Source organism: Podarcis cretensis (assembly GCF_951804945.1).
Source record: "Podarcis cretensis genome assembly, chromosome: 8".
Taxonomy (NCBI): Eukaryota; Metazoa; Chordata; class Lepidosauria; order Squamata; family Lacertidae; genus Podarcis; species Podarcis cretensis.
Window position 1 is genome coordinate 16,821,821 of NC_137177.1, and position 16,876 is coordinate 16,838,696.

Here is a 16,876-nt window from a genome sequence, read left to right on the forward strand (position 1 = left end):
GAACTATAAAAACTATTAAAATTATTAACAAGGTTCTTTTATCAAGAAGCAGGAAGAGTGTGCCCATGTGTCATACCATATAAAATTATTCTCCAGGAGTATCTGTAATCTTCCTCAAGTACAGAAAAATATATTTTTTTAAGTCTACTTATGAGATGCAAGCCTTTTAGACCCCTGAATTCTTCTCCGGCTCAGATTAAAATCCAACTCAAATACTTCACTCCAGGAGTGGGGAACTTTTCCACCAAGGGCCACATTCGCCTCTGAGCAATATATTAGGAGCCACATACCAGGGGCAAGCGAGGGGGCAGAGCCAAAAGTGGTCAGAACAAGGAATGCAGATTTCACCTTTGTACAGCAGGTTAGTTTCTACACATTCCCACACACCCTTCTCTGTGCTCTAACCAGGTGAACATGAGGCGCTATTGGAGGTCAAGGATACAGTCAAGCAAGGCCAAAACATACCTCAAGGAAGATGTGTATCATAGAGAGAAGTAGTATGGCTGATGTGGAAATAGAGGTCCAGCAGGCTGCACTTAAACCTGGGCTGGAGGTTTCCCACCCTGTCTCGTCTCTATTAGTCTGCATAGGGAAGATTTGAGAGGCTTCTGGAGCAAGATGCCAGAAGAGGAACCCATCCATGTACCCACCACAGAGAATCATCTTACCTTAAAGGATTCTCCATGAAGAGGATGATTTTCCCCTCTCAGATTCCACTTCATAGCCTCTTTATGTCTGCTCCTAATCAGAACCAAAGACCACAGGGGGAAACCCCAATATTTGTGTGTGTGTGTTGGGGAGGTCCTTGTTTGTATGTTTGTTGTTTCCTTTCCTTTCCTTTCCTTTCCTTTCCTTTCTTGTTTGGCTTCTGAATTATGCCCCTCATTGATGTAATGAAGCAATATTGCTTCACTCACTGAACAGGAACAGAATCCAGAGGATGAGATAAGGGTTTCACTCTGCCCTTAGTCAGCTCTCCACCTGCCTGCCCTCATAACTTACAACCAGTGCAGGGGGTGACACTGGCTGGCAGCTTCTCTCCCCCCCCCCTTACATTTCTGAGCACAATTCAAAGTGTTCGTGCTGACCTTTAAAGCCCTAAACAGCCTCGGTCCAGTATACCTGAAGGAGCGTCTCCACCACCATTGTTCTGCCCGGACACTGAGGTCCAGCGCCGAGGGCCTTCTGGCGGTTCCCTCACTGCGAGAAGCCAGGTTACAGGGAACCAGGCAGAGGGCCTTCTCAATAGTGGCACCCGCCCTGTGGAACACCCTCCCACCAGATGTGAAGGAAATGAACCACTATCTGAATTTTAGAAGACATTTGAAGGCAGCCCTGTTTAGGGAAGCTTTTAATGTTTAACAGACTACTGTATTTTAATATTTTGTTGGAAGCCACCCAGAGTGGTGGGGGAAACCCAGCCAGATGAGCGGGGTATAAATAATAAGTTATTATTATTATTATTATTATTAAGCTCAGTGTTTCCCTTGTAGAGCTTAGCAGCAAGGAGGATAGTAAGAGAAAATGAGAATTAGTCTCTTCAGGCTTTGGTTTTGGCTCCACCTGTTATTGGGCTCTGTACCAGGGAGTGCCAGCCACCAATGGGCACAGATTGGGCCCAAAAAGAAAGGGCAAGTAAGTGGGCATGTAATGCCTTGGCAGGAGTGTGGGCCCCCCCCCCCACTGAGGACACCTTGTCCAAGGGTCCCCCACATCCTAGAATGAGGACTGCTCTGCAGCAGTGTGATTTAAGCTACTTCCACACCATACATTTAATTTTTATTTAAAAATATATACATTTTATTTTTGCATTTTCTATTTTACATAAGCAAATGGATTAAATACATAAACATATACAGTCATACCTCGGGTTGAATGTGCTTTGGGATGAGCGTGTTCGAGTTGCGCTCCGCAGCAACCCAGAAGTAACGGAGTGCGTTACTTCCGGGTTTCACCGCTTTGGCATGCGCAGATGCTCAAAATGATGTCACACGCATGCGCAGAAGCACTGAAACGTGACCCGTGCATGCGCAAACGCGGGTTACGTTTGCTTCTAGATGTGAACGGGGCTCCGGAACAGATCCCATTCACATCTAGAGATACCACTGTAATCCCTTTTGACTTCCTTCTCCCCCCTCCTCATTGTGGATTTTAATGTAATGATTTTCCCCTCTACGTCTCTTTCATAACTCTAGTTTTATAAATCCTTCGTCCATCCATAGTTCTAATTTTTACTACAAGTTTTCTGTCAATCCTACCATGTATGTAATTGTTTACAATACAAATAAATTTAAACTTTCCCCATTCTTTATTAAAGACCTCCTCTTCCTGGTGTCTAATTCTTCCTGTAAGTATTGCCATCTCGGCATCATTCATCAATTTTGTTTGCCTCTCTTCTTTGGTTGGAATTGTACCCTCATTCCATTTCCGTGCAGCATACATTTAACGCACTATGATACCACTTTAAACAGTAGTGACTTCCCACAAAGAATTATGGGAGCTGTAGTTTATTAAAGGTTTCGAGAGTTGCTAGGAGGCTCCATTCCCCCCAAACAGAGCTGAAACTTCCAGAATTTCCTGGGAAGAGTGATGGACTATTAAACCGCTTTGGAGCATCCATTCTAATTTGCTTGTGGGGAGGTTGTATGACAATCAACAATCATCTTGCATACATTGGGATTTGCCTGATATCATCAGTATAGAATAGAGTTGTGCCACTGCCTTTCAAATGGTGGAGCCTTTTGGTTTTGCATTGTGTTTCTATGCTATGCACAAGAAGGTGGTCTGGAAATGAGATGATGGTCAGCCCCAAAGATCATGGCCAGTGGGCAAGGACAATGGGAGCTGGAGTTCAGTGATGTGTGGAGGACCACAGAGTGTCCTGCTTTAGCTACAGGTTGAAGCAGTACCTTCATGTACTCCAGCACTAAGCTCTGGCTCCTCCTTGTGTACACAGAAAGAATAGTTAATTGGTACCTTTATTTCAAAGCTACTGTAGATTAATATTGATAACAGGCATCATGCATTCCCTGGTGCATTCAGCCCACCCTACAGTACTGCTACAAATGGATAGATGTGTCCATTGAGGTTCTCTCAATTTCTCATTTTTCCAATCTTCTGCTCAATTCTCCGCATATTGCACCAATTTGTTATAACTATTTTTAAATCCTCGTGAAAAATCTCCAGCACCTTTGTGCAAATTTCTCCTTATAAACATCTTTTTGTATGCATTTTGGACTAATGTGCAAAATTTTGCAAGCACCCCCCCCCCCCAATACAATGCATTTCTGCATGTGATTATCACTAATTTATTAATTTTCACTAATAGATTCATTCTGATGCTCACTTTCTGCAATTTTGTAAACATCGTTTGATTGAAGAACTGCATCACAAAATTTGGTAAAGTGAAAATTTCAAAGAATGACTGTGTTTCCGTTCTCATATTATTTCAGAAAGTCAAGGCGGGGAACAGCAATTTAACAATCAATCCCTCTTCACAAGGAACTCTGAGAATTGAAGCTCTGGGAGGGGAATAGGAGGTCAGCTGACAACTCTTAGCACCCTTAACAAACTACACCTCCCACGATTCTTTGCGGGAAGCTATGATTATTCAGAGTGGTATCATAGTGCATTAAATGTTTGGAGTGAGTGCTGTCTGGGTTTCAATAACTATGCTTCTGGAATGAAAAAAAAAAAGCTTTATATGATCCTGGGTTTTTTGTCAATAAAAAAAATCTGAACAATCTTTATTTAACAAAATGTATAGACCCCTTAGTTAAAAATAAATACATCTCCAAGCAGTTTTCACAATTATGTTGTTGAAGGCAGGAAGCTTGAATTTATGCATCCTATTCCTCTGTCTGAAGTAATTCCAGACACTTTTTTGCCCCTAACCCAGTAGCAAACAAAATATCTGAGTCTATATGACTGATAATGTTCATTGATTGTACTAAATGTGCAACACACACAAACACACCACCGAAAAGTGGGGGGGGGGGATAATGGGGAAGTGGTGGACATGATATGAAAAAGTCTGTGGCTGTCACGTACAAAAATTGTACTGTATGGAACAAAACACCAAGCAGGGAAAAAATAACCAAATTGCTGACAGTGAAATTCAGTGAAATTACTGAGCAAGTAGTTTTCTTGCTTCCAGGAAGCGTTGCCAACAGAAAAAGAACAGAGCAATAAAATGGGATTTTGATTCGCAAAGAATGGTCTGCTGGGGCTTGTGGGGTACACGAGTGGTCTTGAAAGCTGAATGACAGAAAATTTAGGACAGATACAATAAAGCCCTTCACAATGCACATAGTTGAACTATGGCACTCACTCCAACAGGACTCAATGATAACCACCAATTTAAATGGCTTTAAAAGAGAATTGCACAAATTCATAGAGGATAAGTCTATCCATTGTTGATAGCACAATGGCACTAGCACATTTAGAAGATAGCAGACAATGCACCCTACATGTTGCAACTTTTAACATGTGTCTATAATGTTGCTGGCATTGTCTGCAGCAATGATCTCAAGTTTGAGGCCCAGTGGAGAAAGCCAGCCCTCCAGCACCAAGTTTATTTTCTGGGCTGTGGTATACACAACTAAAGCTGGGCGTGTTGAAGACTGCCTTATGCTAGCAAAAATGTATAAAACTGGGTCAAATGTATGCTGAAAATGTAAGGAAAATGGAGGCACTTTTTATCATATGTGGTGGAAATGTTAGGTAGTAAAATAATTTTAAGGAATGAGACGCGGGTGGCGCTGTGGTCTAAACCACTGAGCCTTGGGCTTGCCTATCAGAAGGTCAGCGGTTTGAATCTCTGCAATGGAGTGAGCTCCCGTTGTTCAGTCCCAGCTCCTGCCAACCTAGCAGTTTGAAAGCACGTCAAAGTGCAAGTAGATAAATAGGTACCACTCCAGCAGGAAGGCAAACGGCGTTTCCATGCACTGCTCTGGTTCGCCAGAAGTGGCTTAGTCATGCTGGCCACATGACCCAGAAGCTGTCTGTGGACAAATGCCAGCTCCCTCGGCCAGTAAAGCGAGATGAGCGCCGCAACCCCAGAGTCATCTGCGACTGGACTTAAGGGTCAGGGGTCCCTTTACCTTTACTGTATATAATGAGTTGAAAAAAATGTTTAAAATAACCTTTTCTAAATAAAAACCTGGAGCCTTCCTTTTAGGAATTCTAGGTGCCAAAATCCAAAGGGAGCAGAAAAGACTGTATGCTACCACGGCTGCACAAATGTTATTGGCCCAGAGATGGAAAGAAGATAAAGTCCCGAGCAGAGATTAAATTGATGGATTATGCCGAAATAGCAAAAATGACCAGAAGAATCAGAAATCAGTAAGACCAAAATTTTAATAAGGAATCGGGGAAATTTATAGCTTATCTTAAAAACCATTGTAAACAGTTAAAATCGTAAGTAGGATTGGAATATCACTTGTAGTTTAAAGATGAATTTTGGACACATTGGAGAGGTAAAAGGTTTGCATTATCATAAAAGATGCAGGAGGAAATGATTAACAATAGGACCGGCAAAGGGGAGGAGGGAAGTCCAAGAGATTCCATGGAATCTTGTTTTTATGTTGTATGTTGGCTATGTGACTGTAAAATTTTCATCTGAAAAACCAAATAAATAAATAAAATTTTAAAAAATGCTGGACTTACCCTGCCCAATCTGGAAGTTTCTCAACTAAGTGGTAGAGCATTTGCTTTGTGATTAGTGAAGAACACACTAAACTAGAGCAGGGATGTGCAACAGGTCAGTTGGGATCGACTGGTCAATCCCCGGGAGGTTCTGGTCGATCGGGGTCGATTTCTGGCTCCTTTTCCTTTGCAGTGTCACAAGAGCATCCTGCTCCTCCCTCTTGACCTGCCCTCCATTCCCACCTGATTGCTAGAACAGAAGACAGAGTTTTCGCTGTGAGGTACATTCTTTCCTTAGTGATCTTTTGTTGAGCAACTTTTGCCCCTTCTCCCTCTTCAAAAAAGTTATAGATCACTGCCAGTTTTTTATTCTGTGAGTAGATCACAGTCTCTTCGGAGTTGGACGTCCCTGAATTAGAGGAACCAATGGCTTGTGTTCTTAAGTTCCCTTCCCTGCTTGAGGCACATGGCCTCTCCCAAGACCTGCAAAGTCTTCCTTCATGCACAACCATGGAGGGCATGGCTACCAACGCCTACCAGCCATAATGGCTATGTTCTACCTCCCATTTCAGAGGAGATATGTCTCTGAGGACCAATTGCTGGGAATTGCAGGAGGGCAGAGAAGAGAAGGGGATGCCTGACCTGGCTGGCAATTACTGACCTGACCCAGTGGGTTCATCTAATGTTCTAACTATTTAAAAAGAAAATCAGAAGAGGAAGTAAGATACTTGAAAACAAATCTATTTTTGTTGAGGACAACCAGTGCTGAGCCTGCATCTGGATGAGGTCTACTTAAATTGGCAAAAAAAAAAAAAAAATGCCTTTACATAATTCATTTCCCTATTCTCTCTCATTGCGCAACACTGAAGCTCCTATCCGAGTCATGAGGTGGGTTAAAAAAATATGGTCTGAAAACACTGAAGTCTATAGCAGAAAACACAGAAACCCAAATTGCCCCCATACCCTGAATGAAGTCTCAACACAATTTATTGGATGGGGGAACGGTTCCATTTATTGAAAAATAACAAAATTAGAGGCTCTGCCAATTAATGAATTCAGTAAATAATTAAAAGCAGGCAGAAGTGCATCATATTGCGGAACAAGGCTTTGCAAATATGTGTGTGTTAAGCAAATGTTGTTGTTGTTTAGTTGTTTAGTTGTGTCCGACTCTTTGTGACCCCATGGACCAGAGCACGCCAGGTACTCCTGTCTTCCACTGCCTCCCGCAGTTTGGTCAAACTCATGCTGGTAGCTTTGAGAACACTGTCCAACCATCTCGTCCTCTGTCGTCCCCTTCTCCTTGTGCCCTCAATCTTTCCCAACATCAGGGTCTTTTCCAGGGAGTCTTCTCTTCTCATGAGGTGGCCAAAGTATTGGAACCTCAGCTTCAGGATTTGTCCTTCCAGTGAGCACTCAGGGCTGATTTCCTTAAGAATGGATAGGTTTGATCTTCTTGCAGTCCATGGGACTCTCAAGAGTCTCCTCAAGCACCATAATTCAAAAGCATCAATTCTTCGGCGATCAGCCTTCTTTATGGTCCATCCCTCACTTCCATACATCACTACTGGGAAAACCATAGCTTTAACTATATGGACCTTTGTCGGCAAGGTGATGTCTCTGCTTTTTAAGATGCTGTCTAGGTTTGTCATCGCTTTTCTCCCAAGAAGTGGACAATTCCACACACTCTTCCTTCTTCCCATCTAAGGCCAGGAGAGGCCTTTGGAGAAGCAGTTCAGGGGAGAAGGTCCCAGCTCTTGTGGGACTCCACTCAATTATAGCTGACATTTGTGTGCATGCGTGTCTAGCATCAGGTAAAAACACAGCAAAACTCAAGTTGTGACTAAATTGTAGTGATTCGGTCCACATTAACGCCATACATTGAAAAGCACCATGAGACCACACAGCTTCACCCAAAGAATTTTGGGAGCTGTAGTCCCTTAAGAGTGCAGAAGATTGTTAGGATACCCCAATTCCTTTTAGAGTGCTACAATTTTCAGAGTTCTCCGGGAGGAGGGATTGATTGTTAAACTAGGGGTCTCCTGAAAATTCTCAGCACCTGTAACAAACTTCTTTTCCCAGGATAGTTTTGGGGGGAGATGTGACTGTTTAAAGTGTTACCTTTGTGCTTTAAATGTATGGTGTGAATGTGACCTTAATGAAGAGGTTTAGTTTAGAACACTTCCTGATTCTTTGTCAATTGTTGCTGCTGCAACCTGATCTCAGCTAACAGCAGCAGTCCTATTATTTTGAAGGAGATTCCTCTCTGTTCTGTAACAGGAGCACACGGCAAAATGGGAGGTTAGGAATGGGGCTTTATATTTCTTTGTATCACAACCCTGGTGTGAAATTCCATGCCATGGCTACATTCTGATTTAAAGAGGCACTATTTGATTTATTTTAAATTTTTTAACCTTTCCCCTGCTCCTGATGCATTTGGCAACGATTGGATTTTCTTATTTAATTGATTTAATCTAACAGAATTTATGTACTGTTGGATAGTAAGAAAAACTTCACAAGAATATAAAATAAAAATTTAAAACAAAATAAAGAAATTCCTTCCAGTAGCACCTTAAAGACCAACTAAGTTAGTTCTTGGTATGAGCTTTCGTGTGCATGCACACTTCTTCAGATACCTTGCATGCACACGAAAGCTCATCTCGTCCTCTGTCGTCCCCTTCTCCTTGTGCCCTCAGTCTTTCCCAACATCAGGGTCTTTTCCAGAGAGTCTTCTCTTCTCATGAGGCGGCCAAAGTATTGGAGCCTCAGCTTCACGATCTGTCCTTCCAGTGAGCACTCAGGGCTGATTTCCTTAAAAATGGATAGGTTTGATCTTCTTGCAGTCCATGGGACTCTCAAGAGTCTCCTCCAGCACCATAATTCAAAAGCATCAATTCTTCGGCGATCAGCCTTCTTTATGGTCCAGCTCTCACTTCCATACATCACTACTGGAAAAACCATATTTAAGCAAATGCAAACGTGTATTTTGGGAGAAATTTGCACTAAAATGTTGATATAGGTTCATGGAGACTTCTTTTTTTAAAAGACAGAGAGAGAGAGAGAGCTGAAATTTTAGAAAACTGACCTTTAGAATGAAAAAAGAAAAGAAGAGATACTGAAATTGGCTGATGCATCCATTGCTACCTATAGCTTAGTTGGCTTTCAGAAGCAAATTTACTTCAGATGCTGAATGGGTAAAGGAAGGATTGGGCTACAAGTTTTTTTAATTGATTCTGAGCACTACCAAAATAGGGAAATGAAAGGACACTGGCCCAGAAACTGAAGGAATGGGTTTCAGAAATCTGTAATAGGAGGAGGAGCTTAGGAAATACGTCCTCAAATTCTTGTTTATAAAGAGAGCAACAAATGAAAACAGAGAGGAAAACATCCCAAGCCTGTCTTTTCTTCCTCTTCCTACAGACACCATCCTGACAACACCTGAGAACTCTTGGTAAGGCCATCATCATCCTCTGATATGTTCCTAGTCCGATCCTTGAACTTAAGCTTACGAAAATTGTATCTAAGCTATCATCCAAGTAGAATGGAACCTTGGAGTCCAGAGGCCGTATTCAATGTTGGTCCTACTCAGAGTAGACCCATTGAGGTTAATGGGCATGGCAAATGTTGTTTCATCGATTTCAATGTGTCTATGCTTAGTTGAACATAGCCCTAGGTCATCTGCCCAGTTTGATCTAATTTAGCCATGTTCAGGCATTGTAAATGTTCAACAGTGAGATCAGGATACTGGACTAGCTGTGTCTTTGAAACCTGATGTTCTTCTTATGCTTTTATGTTACTTCTGTATCTGGTGGAATTTATACAAGTCATGCAGCCTTCTGTGGATAAAAAAAACCCCTCTGTTTTCCCCCTCTGTAATGAAAGGGACATGCTTTGATATTATTGTTTCTGAATCACATGTGTACCATGTCGTTCACCAGAGGAGCACAAGGAGGTGCACAATCTCTCCCCACCCCAATTTTCCCCATTCATCAACGCTGTGAGGTAAGTTAGTCTGAGAGTAGGTGATTGTCCCTAGGTCACTTAGCACATTTCGTGACAGAGAGCAGATATCATTTTTTAGATTCAGAGATATGTAACTTGAAGGCGTGCTCCCCATCCCGTCCCCCAAAAGCTTGTTAAATTTAGAACACTTCACCACCTAACAAATTATATTACAGGGGCAGTTTGTTTCTGAAGCTACTCACCAGCATTTGGCATCACCATGAAGTTCCTGCTGGGACTCGCCGTTGGCTTTCTGCTTGTGACTATAGGTAAGTAGGGATGGGAGAACCTGTTGATTTCAGTTTTTCCCAAGTTCTGAATGTGTCCATTTCAGTTTCTTCCATATTTATGCTTGCATTTCTGTACGCACTCTTTGGAAACTGCATTGCAACATTTGGAGATGTGCGAATGTTGAAGGGATAGCCGTTTCGGTTTGTGTTTTGTGATGAATGAAGAAGGCTTGCATATATTTTTTATTTAAAGTGAGCTAAAGCAAATTTCTTTCCCATCCTTGAAGGTCAGGAACGCTTCCGTTGTCATGCCATCTGGTGTTACATTGTTATGGGAACCAGTATAGCTCCTGTGTGATGGGGAAAGGAGAATTTTACATAATGCAGGGGTAGAAACCTGAGGTTCTCCAACCATGCTGGCTCAGGCTGATAAGAGGCTGAAGGACCACACACTCCATCCTAGTTCTAGACCCTTTCCCACCAGCTTCCAGCCAAGAGGGAGGTCATTGTAGTATTGGAGATGTTGATGCAAGCCCCACAATTGAGTCTGGTCCCCTCCAAAGAGGGGGTAGGACCAGTTCAAACTGGAGATGTTTTATTCAAGTGGAAGGGCAAGCTTGCTAGGGACTCAGGAGAGGGCCTTCTCAGTGGCAGTTCCTCCTTGTTGCCCTTCCACCGGCAGGTAGCTGGTGAAATGTGGACTGAATGAAGTTACTGTTAGGTGGATTTGAAGTTGGTTGGATGAACGAACCCAAAGAGTACTCATTAATCCTGGAAAAAAGTGGCAGGTGGGGTGCCACAGGGGTCTGTCTTGGGCCCATTGTTGTTCAACATCTTTATAAACGACTTGGATGAAGGAATTGAGGGGGTGCTCATCAAATTTGCAGATGACACCAAACTGGGAGGGGTAGCTTATGACGCAGTCTCCTTAGGAGACTGGAGAACTGGGTCCAAACTAGCAAAATGAATTGCAATAGGGACAAATGTAACGTTCTGTACATAGACAGGAAGAACCAGCTGCATAGATATAAGATGGGGGACGCCTGGCTTACTAGTAGTACATGTGAAAAAGGTCTAGGGGTCGGTAGACCACAAGCTTAACACAAATCAGCTGTGTGGTACAGCAGCAAAAATTCTAATGTTATTGTAGGCTGCATCAAGTATAGTATCCTGATCAAGGAAAGCAATAAAAGGTAAAGGGACCCCTGACCATTAGGTCCAGTCGTGGCCTACTCTGGGGTTGCGGCGCTCATCTCACTTTATTGGCCAAGGGAGCCGGCATACAGCTTCCAGGTCATGTGGCCAGCATGACTAAGCTGCTTCTGGCAAACCAGAGCAGCGCACGGAAACGCCGTTTACCTTCCCACCGGAGCGGTACCTATTTATCTACTTGCACTTTGACGTGCTTTCGAACTGCTAGGTTGGCAGGAGCTGGGACCAAGCAATGGGAGCTCACCCCGACGTCGGGATTCGAACCACCAACCTTCTGATCAGCAAGTCCTAGGCTCTGTGGTTTACCCACAGCGCCAATAGTCCTGCTCTATTCTGTGTCTATTCTGTCAGTCACTGAGGACAGGCTCCTATGGTCAGTCTGGAGAAGGCACATGGGAAGAAAACTGAAGAGGAGTTGTTCTGTCCACTCCAAAGCTAAGCATTGGTGCTTCAATTTCAAGAAAATGGTGTGCAAGTTCAAGACCACTTAAGTCACTATAAAAAAAAAGATACAGGAGCACTCCAAATCATTTGCCTATGGATGTGCACAGAAAATAGTACACACAGCTGAAAGGGAACACCTGGAGATCTGCATTGATCACTGTAATGGGCCCTAAAAAAAATAATCATTGCATTGTTATAAGATTATTGTATAAACATAGAAGGTTGTACATTCTTAGAAGGGGTGTAAATGTGAGGTTGCACTTCTGAATTTGCTACTACCCTCCTGAATGGCGTGAACTGTTGGCCCTTTTCCAGGTGCTTCTTTGAAGTGTGAAGTTTGTATGGGCAGTGGCAACAACTGTTCTGGCCCCATGGATACCTGTGACAATGACACCTGCGTCATCTCTGTATCTGAAACCACTATAGGTGAGTGAAAAAGACCGCAAATCTGAGCCTGTGAATAGCTTAGCCAACACTATGTTTACTCAGCAGCAGCAGTACCAAAGGCGACAAGTCATTCAGTTCAATTCCTAAAGCAAATAATCTTTCATGTGGCAACTTTTTTTTTAATTGTGTGAAGCTTTTATCCCCCTGGCAAGCATTAAGAACTTAAGAAAGTAGAACAGATGAATGTCAGGCTAGAGTGAATAATTTCTTTTATGCAACTGAAAGATGGAAAATAGGAAGTCCTTTTATTTTTCTCTGTTTCTCTGTTTCTCCTTTCTCCTTTCTATTCTTTTCTTCTTCTTTCCCCCCTTGTTTTTTCTTTAGATTGGTTTCTTTAATCGCATTGTATTGTGAAAAAGCTTTAATAAAAATATTATAGGGAGAAAAAAGAACATAAGTAGAGCACTATCAGATCAGGCCAAAAGACCATCTTGTCTAGCACTCTGTTCTCACCATTGCCAACCAAATGCCCATGGAAAGTTTGCAATCAGAACCTCAATGCAACAACACATTTCTCATTTCTGATTCCTGTCAGCTGGCTCTCAGAGGCATAGCCACTATGGCTAGCAGTGAATGATAGCCTTATCCTCATCTAACAATGGTTCCTAACCACGATAACTACATCCCCTATTTTTGGTGTCTTAAATTGTTTTAGCTGTGGTTTTAAGCCCTCTTGAGCTTGGAAATGACCCTTGTAAATAGTTATAATGAATGCACTAAATATAGGAGAATTTCATATCTTCTTTTAAAATTAGAACTGGGTTTGGGATTTTCTGGCTAAGGAAACTAGCAGAGACCTAACCCTTCCTCCTTCATTCCACCCCTGCAGGTGGAATGCAAGCTCAGATAATAGCTAAAAGCTGTGAATCCTCCAAAATCTGCAAAGACAGAACACAACTCCTCAACTTTGGGCGAGGGCAAGAACTAAGGACAGGAATTGCTTGCTGTGTAGGGGATGCCTGCAAAACTGCAACTCCTCAAGGTAAGGCATACTTCACCAGGGCTAGCCCAAGGTGAAGGGTGAGGTGGCCTGGTGAATATGCACAATGTCTGGTTGTTGTACACATTAAGCACTCAACTTAACATATGATGGGGATAATAAACAGGGAGGTCAGAGGGAAATGAATGTATTAAGTATAGGTATAGGTGTTGGCAATTCAGTTAGAGCTGGAACGTATACAAAATGAGCATAATAATCCTTTACAAAGGTAATTAACACCAGTACAGGATAGGAAACAATTGTCTGCATTCAGAACAACGTGAAATAATTGTGCCTCTTGATGAAGAAGTTTCACAGTGGAGCCTCCCTTTGAAATTGTTCTACACACACACCTGTTCCTAACAATTAGGGGCATGAATTCAGAGTCATGGTAGTGGTCAGCACTTCAGAGACAGAAGGTAGGAGAACAAACCAAGCCATATATAAGACAATGTGACAGAACAATAACAATGTCAATTTATTTGTACCCTGCCCATCAGACCGAGTTGCCCCAGCCTCTCTGGATGGCTTCCAACGTATATAAAAACATAATAAAACATTAATTTTTTTAAAAACTTCCCTATAAGGGGCTGCCTTCAGATGTCTTCTAAAGGTTATTTAGTTCCTCATCTCCTTTACATCTACTGGGAAAGCCCTCTGCCTGGTTCCCTGTAGCTTCATTTCTCTCAGTAAGGGATCCGCCAGGAGGTCCTCAGTGTCTGGTCTGAATGATGGGGCTGGAGATGCTCCTTCAGGTATACAGGGCCAAGGCCATTTAGGGCTTTAAAGGTCATCACCAACACTTTGAATTGTGCTCAGAATTCAGAAGGAGAAGATGTAGAAATTTTCCCTTTGCACTCATGAATGAGGGAGGAATGGGATTTGCATACTCTCCAGAAACTGTGTCTACGCTTTCAAAATGTGAGGTTTGCTTATGCTCTGCTCTTGGCCCACACTTTCTTGACGCAGGTCCACACTTTCCTAGTCCATGTTTGAGCACTTTCTTTCCCCTGCCTCTTTCCCCAGGAAAACACAATCTTTACAGTGGTGCCTCGCAAGACGAAATTAATCCGTTCTGTGAGGCTCTTCGTATAGCGGTTTTTTCGTCTTGCGAAGCAAGCCCATTGACAGCTTAGCGGATTAGCGCTATTAGCGGTTTAGCGGCTTTTAGCGGATCAGCTGATAAGGCTTATCAGCGGATCAGCTGATAAGGCTTATCAGCGGATCAGCTGATAAGCGGCTTAGGGCTTAGGAAAAGGGGGGCAGGGAAAAAACCCCGCAGGAACTCGCAAGACATTTTCGTCTTGCGAAGCAAGCCCATAGGGAAATTTGTTTTGTGAAGCGCCTCCAAAACGGAAAACCCTTTCGTCTAGCGGGTTTTCCGTCTTGCGAGGCGTTTGTCTTGCGGGGCACCACTGTACTGCTGAATTGGAGCAAACAGCAATTCAGGTTTTCCACTGACTGTCGTTTGCTCCAGTTCAGTGGTAAGTATTGTGATTTCCTGGGGAAAGAGGCAGGGGAAAGAAAAGTCTGGAAATCTCAACCCAGATGCTATGACAGTGATGTAGCTCAGCCTGGTGGCTACCTGTGTCTGTTTCCAGAAGTTGTTGAAAAGACCTTACCTGCAATAGACCTACAGACTCTAAATGGGAGGTCTGAGGGTTCTCTGTAGTTTTTTGCCTGGAACCCTCCAGCTCTGAGGAACGGGCAGCTCAAATGCCTCTGGGCTGGGGAGATGCTGACAATATGGATTCCTCATGCACCGGGGCTTCTGGGAAAGTGGTACCATCAGCAGTTGATGAGGATATTAATTCCTTCGCCTGTTCTGCCACCTTCTCAGAATCCATCATGCCATGCCCTTGACATTTGGGGTGTGGGTGTGTGACCCAGGACTATTACAACTTCCTAGTAAAATAGAGGACTGCTAGTTCAAAACTATGTTCTTCTCTGCATCAATGTCCTTGCTTTCTTTGCTCTCCCAACCAACGGGCTTTCACTAATTGGTTTCAGTGCCTCCACGCATCAACCAACCCAATGGGAAGCAGTGCCCAGCCTGCTATTCTTTGATTTCCGGGGTTTGCGATCCCAATGAGACGGTGGACTGTGTTGGACCACAGAACGACTGTCTTGAAATGGCTGTGATGGTTTCTTATGGTAATTCCAATTTCACATATACAATGTACCATTGAAGGAGAGTCAATGTCCTATATCTATTCTCTTCAGGCAAACTAAAATGCAGGTTGAAAAGCAACTGACAGAATCAGTTGCATGTACATAAAAATATGCATAAAATACATTGGTGGAGTCAGCACTACATGGTGCTACATAGCCCTCTGAACAGTTTGCCACTGATTTCTGCCCCTCTAAAACATTTATCTGTCCTATTCAGTGAGCTCATGCCACATACACTCTCTGAGACTAAAGAAGCCATAGAATCATAGAACTGTAGAGTTGGAAGGGACCATGAGGGTCATCTAGTCCAACCCCACTGGAATGCAGGAATCTTTTACCCAACGTGGGGCTCAAACCCACAACCCTGAGGTCAAGAGTCTCATTCTCTACCCCCTGAGATATCCTTCCTTACTTATTAGGTTACTGGACTGAATTACTCATTAGGTTAAGTAAATTATAGAGCAAAGACTCAGTGGATATGGACATCTCTTCTTGTAATATTTGTAAAATACATGAGAATTGGAAGGGGGTGTCAGGGGTCCTTCAGCAACTGACTTGGCATGTTGTTGTTGTTGTTAGAATTTATATACCACCCTATACCCGGAGGTCTCAGGACAGTTCACAGAATACATTTTTATATAGAATACACTTTATAAAGATGTATTTTCACCATAAAGATGCAGAAGACCCACTTGGTTTCAGAAAATGGCTAGATGGGGATCACATAGTCTAAAGCCAGCTGCATTGCTAAGTTTATATAGACTTACTTTGCTCTGTTTTTGTTTTTGTTTTTGCATTGTTATGCTGCAATGCTGTAAATACATCTGGGAATAATCCCCACTGAACTCAATAAGGCTTTCTTCTGAGCAGACATGTATAGGATTGCTGTTAATAGACTCATTAATTAGCCTTTGCTACGCATCAATAACAGCAATATCAGGTAACAGATTCCAGAGGTGTGGTTGTGCTAGTCTGTTGCAACTGAGGTCAAGTGGACATGAAACGTAAGAGATAGAAAGAGAGCCTGTGATAATTATAAAGGCCAAACCACACCTGCAAACTCTTATAGCACAAGGGATGGAAAATGTCTTGGGACTTGGGCAGAGAGGGCAGTTGTTCGTGGAACCCAGGACTCATCGAATACATCTTGTCTCCCATATCTAGGAACTGCCATCGTCAAGGTTGTTCAGAAGGGCTGTGCCACTAAGGGGTTTTGTGATGGCTTAAAACTAGGCGAAACCACCGTATCCGGCTTTTACTCTCGCGTCACAAAAGCTGAATGCGTGCCAGCCTCACGGCCAGAATGATGACTTCATCAGCTGCCTTCTCAGGATTTGGGGGCTTCTGCCACTGAAGAACCTATTCTGATCCACCTGTGTGCTGCTGCGTGAGGGGGGACTCTGCTTAAACACCTCTGTATCACTTATCTGCAACTTCATCCAAAAATGAGTTCTACCTCCCAGGGGTAGAATGATGTCCTCTTTGAGTGAAACAAATAAATCATAACTTGAATGAAAAATGTCCCCTTGTTCTGCTAGAGCAGAGATGGGGAATTCTCTGGCCCTCCAGGTGTCAAGTGACAAGTGGGCAGGGCTACCTATCTGTCAGTCACTTGACATCATTATGCTTTTTTATATAGAGAGATTTTTTCAAAGGAAAATAAAAAAATATATAAAACTTTTTCCAATTAACATTCAGTTCGTATTCGACTTCCCCTCTCCCCATCCATGGTTTCCCCACATTTTCT

General features: G+C 43.0%; 1 protein-coding gene across 1 annotated transcript; it reads left to right on the top strand.

The window, feature by feature from the left end:
• Window positions 1-8,969: 8,969 nt before the first annotated feature.
• LOC307221696 (phospholipase A2 inhibitor and Ly6/PLAUR domain-containing protein-like) lies at window positions 8,970-16,806 on the top strand. Its single transcript, XM_079986459.1, has 6 exons — window positions 8,970-9,094; window positions 9,822-9,914; window positions 11,847-11,957; window positions 12,808-12,960; window positions 14,968-15,111; window positions 16,294-16,806. The coding sequence occupies exons 2-6, from the start codon at window positions 9,866-9,868 to the stop codon at window positions 16,434-16,436; spliced, it is 600 nt and encodes a 199-aa protein (XP_079842585.1). The 5' UTR covers window positions 8,970-9,094; window positions 9,822-9,865; the 3' UTR covers window positions 16,437-16,806.
• The last annotated feature ends 70 nt before the right edge of the window (window positions 16,807-16,876 follow it).